Source organism: Drosophila montana, unplaced genomic scaffold (genome assembly GCF_035044405.1).
Source record: "Drosophila montana isolate Dmon_TW-CO22-7 unplaced genomic scaffold, ASM3504440v1 contig_1_1, whole genome shotgun sequence".
Lineage (NCBI taxonomy): Eukaryota > Metazoa > Arthropoda > Insecta > Diptera > Drosophilidae > Drosophila > Drosophila montana.
This window is the reverse complement of record NW_026996920.1, coordinates 737,276-758,433: the sequence shown is the minus strand read 5'-3', so window position 1 is coordinate 758,433 and position 21,158 is coordinate 737,276. Positions and strand designations below refer to the sequence as shown.

At 41.1% G+C, this 21,158-nt stretch overlaps 1 protein-coding gene across 1 annotated transcript; it reads left to right on the top strand.

The window, feature by feature from the left end:
• Nucleotides 1-3,007: 3,007 nt before the first annotated feature.
• Nucleotides 3,008-3,919, top strand: LOC135426332 (uncharacterized). The gene has a single exon (XM_064679391.1). It carries the CDS (start codon nt 3,125-3,127, stop codon nt 3,710-3,712), a length of 588 nt encoding a protein of 195 aa, XP_064535461.1. The 5' UTR covers nt 3,008-3,124; the 3' UTR covers nt 3,713-3,919.
• Nucleotides 3,920-21,158: the final 17,239 nt, after the last annotated feature.

Here is a 21,158-nt window from a genome sequence, read left to right as displayed (position 1 = left end):
CGGGTACGTTGATGGCGTCGGCAGATGCTCAGATGACTAGGCGACTAGGTTCAGCTCTCGACGTGATTGATTGATTGGCAGCGTGAGCAGCGGGCAGTGGGCAATCGGCAATGGGCAGCGACTGGACTGATGCTTTGTCTAAAAGCCGTTTAGAATAACACCAATCGACCAAATGCAGCAACAACAACAAGAACATCAACAGCATCCACATAGTGCAACATAACGAGCCCAGCAGCGAGAAATTATGCATTGTGTTGGAAAAATGTTTAATCTGTGCAATGCCAATGCCAATGCCACATATCAAGGCACCCTCACCTGGCCATATAGTCAGTCAGCCAGTCAGCCAGCCAGCCAGTCGGCCAGTCAAGCAGTCAGTTGGAGCCATCCAACGGCCGGCGGCCGTCAGTTGATTGCGCTTCATTATTAATGCCAAACTGTGTGCCGGCATTCGTTGAATTTGGCTTTTGCAATTTGCTCTCAATGCCGCCGTCGCAGTTGCTCCAGACCCGCCTTGGCCTTCATCTCATCGTGGGGGCAGAGGAGGCAGGCATTAAAAATGAGCTCGGCGTAACAGGTGGATGCCGCTCCCGCTGCCGCGACGACGATGGCGATGGCGATGGCGACGGCGACGGCAACGTGATTTTCGCCAAATCGTTCAGATTATTTTGAGATTGCTTGCGCCAGTCTCCACCAACTGATGTCCGGCAGGCCGTCCAATCTGTCTGGCACTCCTTCTCTCGGCCAGCTCCGCACCTTGCATTTGAACTTGAAACATTTCATTTTGTGGCTGGCGGCATCCGAGAGAGCTCAGCTCGGACCGATCGATTAGTGGCATTCTATTGCGTTCAATTTTCATGTGCAACATTGAAGCGATCGCCGTTGGCACAATAAACACGCGATTTATTTCATGCCGAGCATTCAAGTGCCGCAGTCGGTCAGCCAAAGGAGGAGCAGCAGCACCACCACCACCACCAGCACCGCCGACACCAGTACCACAAGGCAGTCTTGCCTTGCCTTGCCGTGGCTTGGCTTGTGGTATGTGATAATGGGATGATGGTATGATGATGCATGCGCGGCATACACAACATCCCAACAAAACAGCAACAAGTTGCAATGGCTTCAATCACAATGCTACGTGGGATACTCTATGAAAAAGTATTTGGCGAATTCAAAGATAAAGTTCTCAAAACATTTGCTGTAATTTTATACCATTTTTCCAAGTTATATACAGAAATTGTCTATTTAAAATTCCGAAATATGCTCATCACTTTTGCAATAAAAAATGATAATTGCCATAATCAAAATTAAGTCTATAAATACTTATTCTATTTCAATAAAATGTTTTTATGTTCAAAACTGCTTTGTTTATTGGATCATACTTTTTTTTAAAGTATATTCATATAACGCAAAGTTTTCGCCCGAAATGCAAGTGCTATAAAACAAAAGACTTAGGCAACAAACTGAAAATACTGCAAAATCGATAGGAGTGTGCATTCTTGATATTATAAGCATATAATTTTATTAGATTTATAGCAAATTATTTATTACTAAAAAAATGTCTATTATTATATGCAAAACATATTTTGTTTTCATAAGTTATAATTTATATATCAAGTTCCAGTATTTCCATATTGATTTTTTTGATTCTTTTTAATAATTTGGATTAATTCATAGATTATTGAGATTTCCTTTAGCTCATAAGCTTTCAATTCTGTATTCATATTCGCTGTTTCGCTTTCGAAAGCTTTGCTCTAAGGACAAACCAAACAAAGCGTTTATATGCTTGTCGATGTGCCTGGCACCTATCGCAGTGTATTAACAACAACAATAATAACAGCAGCCTACTCTTTTATATATATATATATATATATATATATATATATATATTTCTATATATATTTGTATTTATTCGGTTTTTTTTTCTTCTCCTCACTAGCGGCCAAGGTTAGTCGCTGCCTTAGTCGTTGTCGAAGCTTACTCTGCCGCATTTTAGCCGGTAATTGCTTGTGATGTATGATTTTGAGTTCTAGTTTTGTTGCCCGGTCTGGCCTGGGAATATCTCACAGACAGATGGACGAATGCACGGACGGACGGGGGCTTTGTAGTCGTTTTGCTAGCTGATTGCTGACGATGCCTATATATGCGGGTGATGTATGTTATATAGCTACAGGTATAGGTAAAGGCCATAGATATTGATTTGACAGGGGGTATCGTATTGATGAGAGCGCTTTCGACCACTGTCACACTTTCTAAGCACTTTCACCCAATTAGGGCGATCAGTCATATCATATATATATTGGTATATACATGTATATAAATACTATCAAGGAGCTGCTGATCTTATGCAAAATGACAAAAAAAAAAAAAACAACAACAGCAAAAATACTTGAGTCTCTGGTCTCGATGACAATCTTTTGTTTTCACTTCTGCAGAAACAAAAGCCATAAAGGATAAATTGTGACTCTCAAGTCGCGTAGTCGGTTCCAATTCGAATTCGAGTTCGGCTTGTGCCTGCGCCTTCGATTGCGCCTCGGTTAGGTAGCCGCATTTAAAACAGTCGGCGGCAATCGTTGAACTTTTGGCTTCGACAAGTGCACAGCGGGGTGTCTTGGCCAGGAAACAAAAAGGAGGCGGCGCTGCTGGCAATTTTGTTTTCATTTCGGCTAAATGGAGTGGAGAGGCCTCCACTGCCTCTCTACGGCTGCGATTATATCGAAAGACAAACGTTGGCCCATTGTTTGGCCAAGGCCCAATTGGGCCAAGTATTTAAGCTTCTATCGTATGATTGATTGACTGCACATACAACAGAACAAATATTCATTTTACATACGAAATATATTGAAAACAATTTCTCCCGCTCTCCGCGAGTGACGTCTGTGGTTGTTTGATATGCTGTTGTTCTTGTTGCTGTGCTTTTCATGCCATTTCGATACGGGCCTCATTTTTCTCGCCACAATTAAGAAGAAAGTTGGCGGCGCAATTAGAAAACTCGCATCGATCAAATTGCCACAGACACACACGTTATGGCAACGTCATATACATAGTATATGCTATCAAATACTGTGTCTAATTTCCAATTCTTGTTCTCTTCGTCGCTTCAAAATTTCAACAAAAATCAAAAACCATGTCCAGACGACCTCTCAAAAATGAGTTGCCTCGGGATGCGCATGTGGTGCAGGCTTTGCGTCGCGAACTTCATCGCAATTCGCGCCAGATTACCCAAACCTTCTGGCAGGAGTTTGAGCAGATACGCCGTCACCAGCGCAATCAATTGTCCCAGGAGCGTGCCAATCGAGAGCGTATTTCCATATTGATGCGCGATGCCAATCTGGAGACACAGCGGCAAGCGGAAGCGCTTAGCCGCAGCATCAGTTCCCATGGCGTTAATCCGGTTGCGCCATCGCCCCGCATGCGCCGAGAGCCACCAGCCATTATGCCCACGGCGGCGGAGATTACGCAAGAGCTGCAGAGCTCGCCGATCTTTAAGCGCCAGAGGAGTTCAGTCGAGTCGAAGGCGTCGTCCGACGGCCCGGATCGGACGCCGTCTTCGAAGTCTCCATCCGAGCAACTCCCTTCAACCTCCTTTCAACTACCCCGTGCTCCGCCCTCATCCAGGGTAACCATCGAACCGGGCACGCCTAACATGAGAACTCCGCCCAGGAATAGTCCAAACATATCCAAGCTGCAGTTGGCCAGCAAGCCAAGGAAGTGACAAGCAGCCAAGTGTATTTGGGACACATTTAAGAAATCTAATTTTGAGCTCAATTTTAAGATGATAAATGACTTTAGATTCCAGCTTAAGTTGTAATAACTGAAATTAGTTGTCATTGTTGCATATGCATTTTCAAATTTTTATTTACCAACTAATGAAATTTATTGTAAGAATACGTGTTATACATATACCAGCGGTTACTATCCAGCTTTGCCCGGCTCAAGATTCATTTTTTAAATTATGACATAACACTTACAAAATGTTAAAATTTTTACTACCATAGTGAATTTGTATGGGTAATTTCCAAGTCGACTGCATCCCCATCCATAAAGTAACTATAGTCAAATCTTTAGCTTTGTAACCTTTACGGCTGGATCAGTCAGATAATAAGTCAGCCAGTACAAGCAATTTTTTTTATATAGAAAATATTGGACGATTCCTATTAAATCATAGCTTACATAAATTAACGTGAAATAGTTTTCCGTTTTCTCGATTTAATGAATGACATAGACTCCATCAAAATAAACTTTACCTGACCCCAAAGCCATGCACTAGGGAATTAGTAAACAAATTCAATACAACAACAGACAAAAAACAACTTGCAAATTAATTAACGGTACACGGCCCCCATATATAAATAAAGACAAGGCAAGATACAGCACACGAGGGAAAGAGCGAGACAGGGAGAGCAGCACGCACTCAGACACCTGAGTAATCAACTTTATGTGGGCATGGCCGGGCGAATGTTACGTTACGTTAAATACGATTCTGATGCCAGATTCCGCTGGTACTGCATAAATGCGATTAATCACGTTAAGCAACAACAATAACAAAAGAAAACAATCAACAAAATGTAACGTTATTCATCACAGGTGGTAAATTTAACTGACAACAAACGCGCGCCGATCCCCAAGCCAGATCCGCCGACTTTGTCAGATCCGTGGCCAGAGACTCAATTCCGATACCTAATACTTAACACACAAATCGAAACAACAGCAATTTCTGGGTCAAAATAATTAATAAAAGCGAGCGACTTTTGTGCGCATGACTTGCCCAAAAGCGAAGCCGGCTCTGGTGGCCAAAAAGCCAACACGGACGAGTAAAACTCGAGGAAGCGTTGCCACCAAATGGAAGGCGCAGGCATTGCGGCTAGGCGGTGGGCAGTCGCAGTTTTGTCGTCGCTTGGCATAAAAACAAACAAAAATAATCAATCAAAATGTCTTAAGCAAATCACTTGCATTTCAACTACCAAAAAAAATCAAGGCAAAAAAAGCCAGCCACTAACTGATTAACTGGAATAGTCTGTAAATGCGTTTATACGCTGTGCTGACCAGGAAATGCTGATATTACAGGCATAACTACATAAAATGCGCTGATATGTTGTTAGATTTATAAATATCAGATAAATCACAAATTATCTAAATATTTAATACCAAATGATAGGATAGAAGCAGAGAAGGCGAGACATGAGTAGCAAAGGAAGATAGGAAGCGGTAGCCAACGAGCTTAAAATGTTTGTTTCAATTATTCTCAAATTATCATTATTCTGTAATTCTCAAACGCTTTACTGACTGAAGAATTGGCGTCAGTTTAATGAGAGAATCTAAGGGGGAGAGAGATAGTGATCGATCCCAAATTTTATATTGATTTTCTGGTATGCCCATGCCCAGTTGAGAGCTTTTACAATTTTTCTCAATTCCTCTTCCCTTGCTATTCTTAAATGCTTTACTGTCCAAGGAAATGACTACAATGAAAAGAGAGATACAAAATTTGAAGGAAAACCCAAATTTTATATAAACTCTCTAATATGGTCATGTTAAGCTGCGACCTTCTGATTTTGGCTATTCTGTATTGTGCGTCATTCGTAAACGACTTACTGTCTGCATCATTTAAATTTATATAGAAGGAACGTTTCTACGAAGTTCGAGACTATGAACCAATTTTTAACATTTCGTTATATGGTGTACTGCACAAACGTGGCATGAGACTAACTGACTGTCTTGACTGACTGGCAAGTTTGTTTGGCAACTTGTGATGGACGTCGGTTGGGCAACAGTCACGATTTGCATGTGCGACAACTGTTGCCAGCGCACAACAAACAGCAACAATAACAACAGCAACAAATCGCGAGCACATTGAACTGTCATTGACACGGCAGCAACTTGGTAGAGTACCAAACCCCAGACGATCAGGAGAGAGACACCTGTAACTGAAGTTGAAAGGCAAAAGGCGAACGATGAATGCTTGGGTGGTGCAGCAGCAGCAGCAGGCACCACAGCAACAGCCGCAGCAACTGTTGCTGATGGGTGCGGTGGCAGCAGCGACAGTCGTCAGTTATAGCCGGGTTCTCAGCTTTGCCGGCCAATTACTGCAAACAAATTCGAATGCGAATGCGCATTGAAAATTGTGGCAAGGTTGGTAATTTAAGACTCACGCCGCGAGACCAAAACCGAACCACCAAACCGAGAATCGAGAACCGTTTCTTTTGTCGCCACTCGCCTGCTGCTGTTGCTGTTGTTGATGTTGTTGTTGTTGTTGTTGCTGTGGTGCTGGTGATTGAATTGCTGATTTAACGGTTGCTGTTGTCAAATTAATGACATTCATTCAATTCATACCATTGGCAAACGTGGCCAAAACGGTAGTTTTTATTGCTTGGCAAATTGCAATCACCAAAGAGCGCGTGTTATTATAGTTGTTGCTAGTTGCTGTTGCTGCCGCTGTTGCCGCTGCTGTTGTTGTCATTGTCATTGCTGCTGTTATTAATGTAGTTATTAAATATGTATTTACAACTGCCGCCGCATAAAGCGTGCCAATTTTGGGTGCAGTGCTGCACCTGGTGGGGCCAACCGGGTTGCCAGCCGATGTCAAAGTGCAAAAGTTTAGCGCAAAGTTCTTGTCGTTATTTGCAATCGTTCCATTCCGTTTCGTATCGTTCCCTTCCGTTCCGTTCTGCCTGTATTGTAGCTGCTGGCAAAGTGAAAGGCAACTCTATGGACTCCATAGAATCCAAGTAGCCGTCGTTCTGCGCCGCCTTGGCGCATTTGACGCTTAATTAATGACTGTTTTATATAATTTAATTAGTTGTTAATGATTTGCTGATTGGCTGGCACGGTAGAGGTCCATGAATCAAATGCTAAGTGAGTGTCGCCCGCTTCTTGGTTTTTTGGGGTTTTTGGGTGGGCTTGGCAGATGTCAGGGTTGCCGCCTGTCCCAAGATAGCGCAACATAAACATGGCGCTAACTAGTTAATTAAATCGTGGCCATGCGATACCAACTAATGGCAAACTCAAATAAAGGCTAACAGCCCAACAAAACTAATTTATAATAGGTTATATATGTGGCTTGTCTAGATTACTCGCTGGTATTACACAACAGATTCTTTGCTTCAAAATTAAAAATAACTTTAAAGGCAATTGGACCTTAATTAAATTCATCCCATACATATTTTTGTTTGGAATAAAGGCCATATTAATATAATTCAATTAATATTTACGGATATCCTACAAAGATGAGACATCCTCACATTAATTGGAAGAGAAATCTGTGAAATTTGTTTGAAGCAGATACATTTGTAAACAAAAAAGTTTCATACAAACTTATTTCGCAATTTTTCCATAGTTGATGACAATTTAAATTGGGGTTACTTTTAGGCAGTTTTTAAACATAATACAGTCCGATCCAGCTCGAAAGAACAGCTGTGCGAACGACCAATAACAATGCCAGAACAATTAAATAGAGAAGATTTTGGAGGCATAAAATACTCTTATAACAAATAGATCATAAAGTGACCACAAGTTAGTATTCGGTCGACTTCAATAAATTCAAGAGTCTTTTCATAATCAAAAACAAAAAGGTTTCGGCTTGCGTGTTGCTTCTAGAAGACCTCAAAACACAAAATTTTAATTTAAGGCCAAATTGAACATGGCAGTCTAGACAAAATGCTTGTTGTTTCAATACGAATTTCGAATCGCCAAGCAAACTAAATAAAACGACAACAACGCCAACATTTGCTTGCCACAAAAAAAAAAAAGAAACAAATACAAGAGCAACAAATACACGTTGCAATTTTGCAGTGTTGTGGCATGAGTCGCACATTCAGAATGCGTTAAGTGGTCGATTAATAATATTTGCTAAATAATAGTTAAATTTGTGCAAATTTATGCCAACATCAATTGCATGACCAAAATGCGAATCAGTTTCTGTTAGGCGCCATAAATTAAAGTTAAGAGCGCTTTTTTATCGACCATCGATTTCCTCGCCAATTAGTCACAGCTTATGCGGGTGTCTTAGCGGGCTTAACTAGCGCTCAAATATCTATGCCAGATGTGCCAACGATAGCGTCCATGCGGCGATGTGATAAGGTGGATCCATATTGTCGCCAGCCGGTGGCTTAACAAGCCTGCGAACGACCTGCCAATGTTTGATTGATATTCCCAACAAAGCCGACAGTCTGGAAAATTCAATACGCTGCGTTTCAACTTCAGCTGTTCCAAAATGAACCATCATGTGCCACTGCCCGTTTTTCTCTTTCCCTTTTTAGCTGTCATAATGTTTTATGTCACACTATTCCATATGCCAACGAGTTATATCTCATGCATTCGTATCATAATTTAATTCATTGCACAGTTTCGATTCTCATTGTTGCATGTTCCAGTGATGCGTAAACTTAACAAAAACATCCTTCCGTTCCGCGTTCCACTGTTTCATACTGCTTCGCCATTTTATTTTTCTCTGTGATAGCCAGTGCCTGCGAATCAGTTTATGCGGTTTTTATTGCAACAGCATAGCGATAATCTATATTTAATATCCAAAGCACATATTTAAATCAGGGGGAACAGCAACAGGAATGAAGAAGTCAATGGCATTGGCACACGCAAAAAAGTGAAAGAAGAAACTGTTGGAGGAAGTGGAGTTTGAGTCCGGTTGATGTGACGCTGCCGGTAACTCAATATTTAAGCACTTACACGTTAATTTAGGCACAAATTGAATTAATAAACCATGTTGAACATTGTGTGCGGTCTCCTGTTTCCCCAACCCCTCCTGTGCGTTTCCCCCTCTACACCCCTGATAACCAGCTCCTTTTCATAATTCATTAATTTATGCGCGGAACGCGGCTCAATGAACCACGAAAACAAGCCGAACTGACCAAGAGACCAAGTGGTGGAGAACCACCGTTCCGATCGGCCCAAAAATGAAATTTGAATTTACAAGCACGTAACGCGCACCCCCCCGTAACCCCACTGGCACACCTTGCTCCCCCACCGCCGCTCTACGTGATTGGCTTACATTTGGCGCTGATGTTGGGCCTCCTTTCTGTTCTCGATATTCGTCGCTCGCTTGTAAATTAGAACATGCTAAATGTAGTACCGAAATTGCGACCCAGCGGGACCCGTGACGAGTCAGAAATAATTGTTGTTGTTGCTGCGCATGTTGCTGTTCCGCGATATAACCCACGGCAAGTGTCCACCACATCTGCGCGGAGTTGTACATATATTTATGCTGGACGCCTTTGGTAGGTGAAGGTGCGTAAATATGATTTTCATTTACACCTTGGCTGGCCTCTTGGAGGAAACGCTGCAAGGGATGCGTTTGAAGTAGCCGAAGCGATTTTCGAATTCCACATGTGTGGAATTTTAGTGCCATCCTAAAAGTTGATATTCTTAGTGTATACATTCTCAATGATTACGGCAGCCTAATGGGTAAGACGATAGTTAGCTTGAGAGTTTAAAATTGAAACGTACGCTAAGCAATATTGTCTAATTATCAAATCTCTTATTTAGTGAACCACTTTTATGAAATAAGCTAAAGTAACGAGCAGCTTTTTTCTATAAATTAATTAAATGTTAGATATTTTGAACCAAACCATCTTTGCGAAAAAGTTTGAATCGGTTCGCGTTTTATCTCAGCCGTTTTTCGGACAACAGGATTGGCATAGGGTTTGGCTCATATTGAAAAATGTCCGAATCGGTTCGCAACTAGCTTGCAGCCATGGTATATCTATTTGAAATTATGGAAAGAAAGACTGTCTTCCTAGAGTTGGCCGTGAATGAGGCATTTTATGGGATCGCCCAAGATGGATAGATCGTCAGCTTGTTCTCCGACCTCTTAGCGTCCAAAGGATTTCGAAATGTCGGCGGGTACTTCCTACTATTTCCTTCCAGATAATCGGCAGTGTCTTGTGAATTCCAGTGCGTCGGAAAACTCCTGTCAAAGGGTTTTATCTGGAATTTTTACGTAAGAATGTCATAGGAAGGCGACAATTGACACTGCATTCCGTGCATAAAACTAAAAGTATAGGCAAGTTGAAAATCATTGTAGAACGGAACTGAAAACAAATTGGAAAATACGTGCACTCGATATGGGGCGTGCATTTAGAAATGCAGTTGGGAAAACCCCAAGAAATGCGCCCAAAAGTCGCAAACTTTCAACTTTTCAAAGCCTGTGTCCACTTTGCTTTCAATGGCCAGTTGGCTGTTTCTCTGGACTGGTCAGTGCATTGCCTTTGACCATTTTCACATCCTTCGGGCCATAACAATGCACCGACTCGACTCGTGCCAGGCCTGCGACTTACATAAGGGGGCCCAAACTCAAAATAAGCATATGATTTATTGTCATTTTGAGTTCGAGAATTTGCAAAAATGTACAGGCAATAAATCGTATGATTATTGTGGATTTTTTGGACTGCCCCAGCTGCCCCTAGCGCCCCTTTCCAACTGCAATGAAAGCAGGTACAACAACAAGCGCTTTGCTCTATGGCCCGGAGAGAGGGGTAGGCGGGCGGCATTCAGTTAACTTCATTCGCTCGTGGTGAGGTCAAGGGTTAAGATGTGGGAGTCACGATTCTGTGCGGCTAAGCGATTTTGCTCACTACGCGCTCTGTGGACGCTCGCATGAAATGAAGTTACCAAAAAAATCAAAATACTTGGGAAGTACCGTTTGATATATACACACACACACACACATACACACATACACACACAAGCAAACATACACATTAGCGTTTAAAATCGACCTCTACCTACAACTTTAACTGCAACTTCGGCTTCAACTCCGAAGCTTTATCAATAAATTATTGAGCCATTATTGTTATTACAATTTCTTTATAATGTTGGCAGCGTGCGCGGCAAGTTTGTATACCCATTGAAAACGGATAAGAAGGGTATGATGGTCTTATGCAAATGATTGTTATAGGCAGAAGAAACCATCTTCGCCGTAAACTAATGTTTGAGCTGAGTGGTTCGTAATTTCCAACACGTTTTGGTATATATATATTCTAATACCTCATGCATCACGAGCTGTTCCTTTTCCGGTATCTTCTTAAATTTTCATTAAATCGAAATATATAGATTTTGGAACTTGGTTTAGTCAACTCAAAAATTATAATAGCTAGAAACACAGAAATTGGTATCTAGGTTTTCATATAATATACACAGAGGAAGAAAACAACTCATTTTTAAAGGCCTTCTCCTTTGGTATGGACATACAGTTGGGTGTCATATTTGCGACCTAAATATTTTATAAGGATCGGACTCTAAGCACCGAAGCTACATTGTGTGCTTGGGGAAAGATTGTTGTGCATTTTTGCATATGTATAGAAGGAGGTAAAAAACGCTAGCAGCATAGTGCTAGTGGCAGGGTACCTTCTAGTCGAGCTTTTTTGACAGGAGCACTCTTACTTCTTGCCCCTCGATGTTGTTGTGGTAGTTGTTGACCATTAGCGTGTAGTTGCTGGCCGCCAACGGGGCCGAGGTTTCAACCTCAGCGACAACCCCAACCTCTCAGCCTCATCATGTGCACAATGGAGAGCAGGTCGCGGTCAACGCGAAGACTGACTTTGGAGTTGGCTTGAAGCCGCCGCCGCCGCCGCCGCCGAAGCCCCCACCGCCACCGCCGCCGCCGCCTGGCAGGTTCATGACAAATGCATTAAAGTTTCAAATAGTTTTCCCGTTGCAAGTTCTGCGGCGGCTTTTTCTCTTCGCTTCTTTTGGATTTTCTTTGTAGCCTTTTATTGTTATTTTATGAATATTGTAAATGATTTAATGAGTTTTAATTGAGCCGAGGCAAACAAAAAATAAAAAAAATTTAAAAAATGTAATGAGTTTAATTGATAGGAATAGACCCGACTGAAACGAGGAGAAAGCCAACATTTTGTTAACGGCCTGGCCTGGAATTTCTTTAAGGCGACCCTTTGTGTCGGAGAGTGTGTTAGTTTTAATTCTTTTCTTCAATATTTCTGTTGGCTGTCAAGTAACCGTTGTTAACCGTTGCACCGGCCGCTGATAACAGGCACGCGCCCCGCAAATCAAGGAATTGGCACAACGGCAGACGTAGCTCGTAACTCAAACCAATGAATCATGCACTCGGCTTAAGGGTGGTGGCCCAGAGGTGGAGCTGGAGGTGCTGTCAGGAGAGGAACGGAACGCAATCTCAGCTCTGCCACAAGTTGACCATTGATCTTTCCACCAGCTGAGCAGATGCAGGGCAAAGTGAACTGACTGCAGGAACAACGTGTGGGCCATAATCAAAAACGTGTTGCTGGCTTTTGACATTTTTTGGTTTGTCTTTTTTTTTTCTTTTCAACCCGCGCTCGAGTGTTTTGCATGTTAACATTTTATTAGTCATAACAACGGCAACAAGAACAACAGCAAATGCAAACAAACTGCAACAACAACAAGAAAGAACGGCACACCGACGATTAAATACGCTTTTGGCCATATGGCTTAAGAGTGCTCTTTAATAAAAGCCTTATTTCCATTAAATTCTTTCTATTATTGTCTAACATGTACGATTTTGTACGATGTATAAAAGAAGCATAGTAAAACTAATAAATTGATTGAGATAACTGAAAAATAAACAATTCTACTTACATCAATATCATTTTAAACCGATCATTCCAACGACAGTTTTATGTCCGTTCCCGCCGATTTCGACATATATATAGTGCCTGCAAAAGAAAGATGCCTTTAAAATTGGGAGACTAGTTTCATGAGAGACGTGCATGCCTTTATCGACACGTCTGTTGGTATTTATTAAATATATATATATACACTCTGAGTTTGCAGAAGTCCGCTTAAATGCGTGACAAAATGATTATACCCCACAAGGGTATACCATACACAGCAAATGGCTGACAGGCAGACAGAAATGTGACGGACATAACTGCAGTCTGCCGAAGGCTTCATCGTGGCTAAAAGCTTAGTTTGTTTTTAAAAGCCAAGAAATTAGCCAGGATCATAATATCCAAGTCGTGAACACTCAAATAGTATGTAAAAATATGCTTACTTGGCCTACTTTACTAATGAACGCCGTAACCAGACTTTTATATGCATAACATGGTCTAAACACAAACGACTTTTATGCGAAATGTTTTTCATAATTTTTTGCGAAGTGATTTTTATTTTTCCGTTTATTTTCGTGCGGATAGGTTTGGTTAAAGATATTATGTTTATCATACGGAAAAGCAGACAGATAGCTGGAAGAACATTGCACAGAGGCAATACACTCCTGCTCCTTTGAAAATAACATAGATTAATTTAAATTCAAATTCACATTTATTGAATTGCGGATATGGAAATTCAAGTTTACAAGAGCATACATATTTCTAATTGCAAGCGACTCGTTTGCTTAGAAAACAATATTTCTAGCTAGTAATTGCCTACCTAGCCGGACGCTCAATGCGGTATCTGCGGCCAAGTCAATCAAGATTCCGCATGCGGCAAAAACTTTTTTAATGGACTTGTCAATGGCCAATGCCAGCCATTAATTATATTTAAGCTGATTTCAGTCAAGTAAAAAATAAATAAATAAAACGGTACCGTTGTTGACAAATGCCCAACAACAACAAGGCAACACGTCACTCGATTTAACCTGTTGCACATGCGGCGCAACAAACACACCTTATAAACAAATGATCCAATTGTCTTCTGCATGACTTAATAATTTCAGATATTTTATCATGCTGTTGTTGTTGTTTTTTTCGGGGTGAAACAAATTTTTCAAACGAAACCCTTGGATATCGAAAAATTGAAAAAATCAAAAATATTATGCGTGACGAAATCTTTTTGATGTGGGAAATGTCGCTTTGAGCGCAACCGACAAGTGTGTGTCCAGCAGCTACAACAACAACAATAACAACAACAACAACATCAACATAACAACAAATGTTGTTGGAGAACATGAGACGCAAACGTTGCGCATGTCGCTGGGATTAGCCTGAAAGCATTTTCTCAATTTTGATTTTAATCCTTTTTTGGTTTTTTTTTGTTTTTGTTTTTTGTTTCCCATTCATCTAGCAGCGAATTTCTCGGCTCGAATTTGGTTGGTAAATATATTTTTTTAAATGTTGTTTTAGGTTTTTGTTAATTGGCGGCGACATGTGTTGTAGATAGGATAGTTTCGACTTGTTTATGCTGTTGCGGGCTGCTCTGGTCACTCAAGTGTGCTTTTGTGTGAATGAGGAAGTTTCTAGCTTGGGGATTTATTTATTGCGGTACAAGATCAAAAACCGAAACAACAAATTTCGTTCGAGAGCTTTGGAAGATTTTATATTTGGACACATTTTGAGAAATGGGAGTTTGTCGGCTTTGCCTGGAAACGCTTTGAATTACGAGGCAACGTTGTAGTCCACAGATTTGGCTCAAATGTTATTTTGTTGGCCCTGCTGTTGATGGCAAGCCGACAAGTGATGGGAAAGTGACCAGGGATTTTGGTCGTTCTGGGGATTATAGCTGATGCATAATTGTGTCACACGGCAATCCCAATGGCCGAGACAATTTTCAGCTTTCACGCAGTATGGTTCAGAGTTCAAACAATTGCAGAGCGCAGCACAATAGAAAATAGTATAGAGAAATTGAACCTGTTGCGAGATAATAATCGAATAATCGTAAAGCCAGAAATTTACTGCAACGTGCCACAAATTAAAACATCATAAAAATCAAAGGCAGATCCAACGAAAAAAGGCAAAACGCCGCCGCGGCCGCAAATACTAAAAACGCGAACAGAAGTTGAGCCGCAGCCACAAATTAGACACCGCCTCCCAAAAGCCCAACCAAAAACAACTTACTAACTAACTAACTAACCCATTCAGCTAACTAACCCAACACAGCCCGCTGCCAATGGCTGTGGCAGTGCCTAATGATGACCTTTTCACTGCGGCACGACAACTTAAGGTCATAAACAATCAAAAGTTGCTCCGAGTGCTTCCAGTCCAGCTTTGGGGCCCAAATGGTGGCAATTGCCGCACCGGCATCGGCCAGGGCCTCATCTGTTTGGCTACCAGCCAACGCTAATAGTTAATAATAATTATTATTTCATTTCTGGCAAGCGCAACTCCCACCAGCTGACACCAACTGAAAGCCAGGCCAAAAACAAAAAGCTTCAGTCCGAGTTGCAGTTGGATAAGCTAACAATGGTAAAAAAACGTAGGAAGCGGCAAGTAAACATTGAACTAAGGACGAGATGTTTTAGTGAATAAACACAATTTGAAATCAAAGAAATAGTGCTAGAAAAATCATATTTGAAACTGTCCAATTAAAGCACATGAATAGCACAAGAGTTATAAGTGGGATTTAAATAGATAATACTGTCCTTTAAATATTTGGGTAAAGAAAATGTATATACATTTCTGTATAAAAACTATTAAATATTTTCACGCATCTAAAAATGACAAAATACATCAGAAGAAAATGGAATTTAATACAGTTTTCTGAACCAACAAAAAACGGGTTCGAATCATAAGGAGTGTATAGTATAGTATTGCCCTAGCCGAACGTAAAGTAAAAAAAAAAACTACTATGCTAAATATAAAATTATAATATTAACTGACATTTTTTTTATCATATGTCTTGAAAACATATTTACTTAATTTCTATATATATATTTCCCACAATGGTATTTTTGTTTCTAAAACTGACTCTTTTAAAAAACTAGCTAGTATTGGATAATTCTTTAATATAATACCAGAATGTCCTTAGTATAATTTGGAATCCAACAAGCAAATCAAATGCGGCATACATCACATATTACTACCCGACTTTTCTCTTAAAACTTATATGTAAAGGATATAACAAAAAACAAACTCTGGCCAAGACAATGCCGCGCAACTAGCCAAGGATTCGAACTTGGGTCTTTGATGCCTATTTGCCTCAGAAAAATTTGCAATCTCTTCTATAAAATTGTGTTCTTACAATAAATAAAAGTCCATAAACCTTGTGTCTTTTTAACATTTTGCATGTGTTCAACTCTTACGAGTCGCTGTTATTTATTATGAACTTATTTTTGCATCAAGCTCCGATTATATTTTCCTATTTAAAATTATATAATTTTTTTACGGGTATTTCAGGGAATGCATTCCACTGTGCTCTCGAATCGGATGCCAGACAACGGTAACATGGCGTGTTTGTTTATTGCGCATGCGCGCCAATCGGCCTGGCTGAGATCTGCTGGAGCGGCAGCTGGAGCATCAGCATCGGCGACGGCGTCGGCGACGGCGACGGCGTCGGCGACGGCGACGGCGTCGTCTCATTACTTTAGCCCACTTAGCTGCGCGGAGCATCGGCGAGTCAGGATCGGTTGCCCTGGGAGCACACTCCACACACCGGCGCGCCCGCACTCTCACGCGATAGTTATCCTAATGGTTCCGACTTTCGTTTGAGTCTTTGGCGGGCACATCTATCAGCCCCGACTTGGCACTCAGTTCGGTTGGGCTCAGCTCTTTTAGCTTGAGCTTTAAGTGAGATGTTGGTAATAAAGCTGCAATTTGTTAACTTTCGGGCCATGGCGCTCATTTAGCTACCTCATTGGCGGCTGTGTTTGCTGTCGTTGCCACAAGATTCGTGATTGTTGTTTTTGTTGCTGTTGTTGTTGTTGCTGTTTGTTTGGGACATGAGCAGGCAGCTTGTTCTTTTTGCTAGGGCCCAACTCATGTCCTGCTCACATCGCAGTCAGAAATCTCACACACAATAAGAGACGGGAAGATGGTGCAGGGAGTCAAGATTACATGCAAACTATCCATTGTTCTAGTCGTTGGAACAAAGCCAACAACCACAGGACAACAACAACAACGTCAGAAGCAGCAAGTGCACAGTAGCCATACTCCATAAACAAATAGCCAGAAACATGGCAAACGCGAAATGTGGGAAAAATGACGCTGGATGACCACATGGAGGATGCACATTAACACCCAACAGAGCGCGGCAAGGATTCTCGGCGATTATGACATAAGCTGCACGTTCTGAATGCCCATTCTGATATCTAGGTATATATAAATGTGTGTGCCTATGTGTGTCTGTTGCGCATCTGAGAAATTGACACTTTACAACGTACAACCCATAAACGTGACCCAGCGGCGCATTATTTGCATAAACAGGCAGCAAGAACGGCTAAAATGCAACTATTTTTCCATCCGACGAATCAGAGATACCCTGGGAAAAAACCAGTTTACGAAACTTAACTTAAATCTAGCGATGGAAGTTTATCAATAAGATATCTGTAAATTCGATTGCTTGAAGCATTTCGATAACTTAAAGAGATGCGAATTTTCGTTGCCGATTTCAACTGCGATACCCACATAAATATTCAAATAAAATTTTTATCCACATGTAGACCATCCGACAAGCATAGTTCGTTTATATTCATAAAAAGAATCCGTAAGATTCATGGACATGGCAGTTGATATATGATCTATACAGAGTTGGACGAATATACAAGTTTATTTAAACATATAGAATATATAGATTAAGCGCAAATGATCACAATTTCGATAGAACCCATCGATAGTTATCGATCTTCGCAGCAGGAGCTTGTTGCCTGGCGACTTACAAATTCATGATACCTTCAGCGATCTATGCATATAAAAAGATGCGTTATGCCAGCTGCCAAACAAGAGTTTAAGGACGCAGGCACGATCCCAGGCAAAAGAAAAAAAAAGACAAAAATGCATTCTTTACAATGCGCAATGCGCAACAACAATAAAAATATGAAGCTACCAACGCGATCGCTCCGAAGTCGTGTAAAGTCAATGTTAATGTCGATGCCTGCCAATGTGGCTATTGTTCCACGCCAAGGAGTCTGGAGACGGAGAGTTGAGAGTCGGTGGTGCCTCTTCTGGCACAGAGTAGCTCACAGAGCCACAGATAGAGCCGCAGCCAGAGCCAGAGCCAGCTCCAAAATTATTGGCTCTGCGTGCGGAGAAAGTGCACGTTTTGCTTGTTAAAAAGCACGAATTGTAATGAAAACAACCTGTTAATCTAAATATCTCACTCGATTGTTGTTGCAGTCCGGGCAACAACTATTATTATATATAGTCTAGTCGTGTATCGAGTGTATGGTAACTAACTGGGCCTACACATTTGCCCAGTTTAACTGCCAACTGCCAATAACCAAACAAATGGCAAGCCTCTTGCCAGCGCTGCCAGATCTTATTAAAATATCATAACAGTGCACGAATCAAGCGTGACGCCCCACCGGACACAGGACCGGGGCACAGTGGCCGATTGGGCTCTGCACAAATACACCACAAGCAAAAAAGAGTTATTTGTACCTGTCAACTTGACCCCTGCAAATAGTTTGACTCTCTATTGTGAATGAGTGCTTTTTAATGCACAGCAATAAATGTTCATTTACCCTGCCAAATCGGGCGATTTTATGCAGGCAGGGCTCGCACTTTAGCTGCAATTGGTTGTTTAGGAAAGTTTCTGCAGCAGATTTATTGTTAAAATTAATATTATTATTAACGAAATTATGGCTACAGGATATACTTAAAAGAGTATTAACCAACCTCGTTAAATAACAGACACTATTATAGCCTTCTGCAAAGATAATGCGAATTTCATATACAAGCTTGGGTTTAGAATCTGATAAAGAGGTTTTCAATTAAGTAAATAACACATAGACAACCACCGGGGCCTAGAATATTTTGAATTATTAAGTTAAGAAAGCTTTTTTTTTATGTGTAACATAATACTGTTAATTTTATATATATAATTGAACCATATATATTTAATCTATGAAACTTGACAGCTATTTTGTAGGTTTCTTGTTGAAATCATAAGAAACATGAACAAAACATTTCTTCGGGCTGCCATATATTGGATATGATCTATACAACGAAGTAGAAGTGAGAAACAAATCAACCCTTTCCGTCGTTTGGTTCCCATAAGAATTCAAATAATCCTTATATAATGACGGCAGATGCATCTACATACATCTATAATATTTTATTATCGCTTTATTCCACAGAGTCTAGTTTGCATGGAGACACGCATAATTTAAGTGGTCTAGTTAGATACCCTAAAGCAAGCTCCGAATTGCCGTCACAAGCATTGGAACATCGTTCTACGCATAAATTCACATATCGATTTAAACTCTTAAACTCTTTATCTGCACCGAGAATTTATTTCCTTTTACCAAAAACTTATTCTTGACTCATGTAAATAACCTATAAAGGGTATCTGCCCAGCTGTTTTTTGTAAATCAATCAGCACGATAAGTTCACAGAACTTATCGCTACTATTCCATTTAACAGTTCACAACACTGTTTTAACGCACCAGAAGACGGGGAACAAAGCTCTAAAAGGAAGGGAAAATGGGGAGAAATTAATGAGTTTTAAAGTGATTTAAACCGAAAATGAGGCGACAAAGCTGAAGCTAATTGAGACAACTGGATCAACCGCAAGGTGACTCACAACATGCTCCACATTCTCAAGACACCTTCTGCTTCTTTTTTTTTCTCCAGTGATTAAAGCGCTACCGAAACTCGGTCGCAGCCGCAGTCGCAGCCGCAGCCTGTGCGCCCGCGCCTTTTACCCCCTTCTGGCCGCCGGGCAACGCAATTATTATTGCCATGTCATAGTTGGAAAGTGAAGTGCCAGCCTGCTGCTACACTGACTACCAATTATATATGTACGTACCGCCGTACGTATGTATATTACACTTTTACGGTGGCATTCAAACAATATCGAAATCTCTCTAATGAAGTTGAAGATCGGCCGGCTACTGTCAGCGTTTGTAATTGTGCTCTATTCGCTGGAGAGAGAAATCAAAGCAATTGCAGGGCAGACCGTAAACCACGTCTAACACCGCACTTGAGGCCCGGGCGCCCCGAGCGTTTTTATGTGGACCGGTGGACTGGAGTGCACTTCACAGTGCGAGAATCTCTCGACTCGCAGCAGGTTGACGATGGCTTTGAAATATTTAAATATCAGCTAACTCCGACAGAATTTGGAGCAGGGCACAACTGGAAGGCAATTAATCATAGAAATTTCTTGGCGCACAAATTGCCAAATAATTGCAGAATATTTTGATAGTTTTTACTTTCAAAAATATGTCCAAAAGCATCGAAACGTAAATCGCTCATTGCCAGGTGAGATTTATGGCTTGATTATTTGCTTATGATGGCCAGGCCAATTGGCCAGCGTTTAGGCCGAACTAAAGCGCTCATTGTGCAGTTATACTCTATGTTGCCTCGAAATAAATTTGTTTATCAAATACAAAAAATGATCGGTGAGTCGGTTCACGGTTCGAACCAACTCGCTTCCTTAAGTTCGATCCGTTAAAATGGTTTTTCACATTCATGAACCCAGATTTTATATAAAAAACTTAAATAAAACAATTACATTTTTGTATATAGAATTTTCTAGTTGAATTTAAAGCAAGTCGAGACTGACTAGTAAAAAATAAAATCAAAATTGCGAACATTGGCCTTCAGGCTGACTGTCTGATGTTTTTGATTTACTGCAAGTGTATTTAAAATTCGTTGAACTGAAGACGGCTTTTTCTTGTCTTGTTTTCAGCTGGCTGGTAGTGGAGCAATGGCAACTTTAATTGGACTTATCATAGAGTCTGGGCTGTGACTCTGTCTCTAACTTCAGCTCTAACTCTGACTCTAACTCTGACTCCGACTCAGACTTAGACTCTGACTCGCATCAGCGTCCATGTACTTCAGCAGCTTTCTTTTATGACCGCTTGGTATAATGACTATGTGTGCGCTCCACGGATCGCTTGGCTTGAATTTATCACCCACTCAAATGCATTTTTCCATACTGCGAACTTGAGGTCCAGTCGAGTCGAGTGGAGCCATGTACCTGCCACGGTCAGAGCAATAATTCAATAAATCTATTGCACAAATCCATGCGTTATTGGCAATATGATGATGAGGCTGACTGGCCCGATCGACGTTCGGCGTTCGGCGTTCGACGTTGACTTGCATTATGCAGAAACTGTCGGCCAGAACTTGAACTCCAACTTGACTTTGACTAAAGTCCATCAAGTGGAAGTGGAGTTGGCCTGTGGCCAACCGCAAACTATGCCCGGTTTGTTTTTATTATATTTAGCAGAGAGCATAATAATTCTTGCAGCCTCAAGTTGATAACGTTTGCATGGCCAATGATACACGGTACGATCGTTGAGTGCAATCCAAGTTCGAGATGGAGCTGGAGCTGGAGCTGGA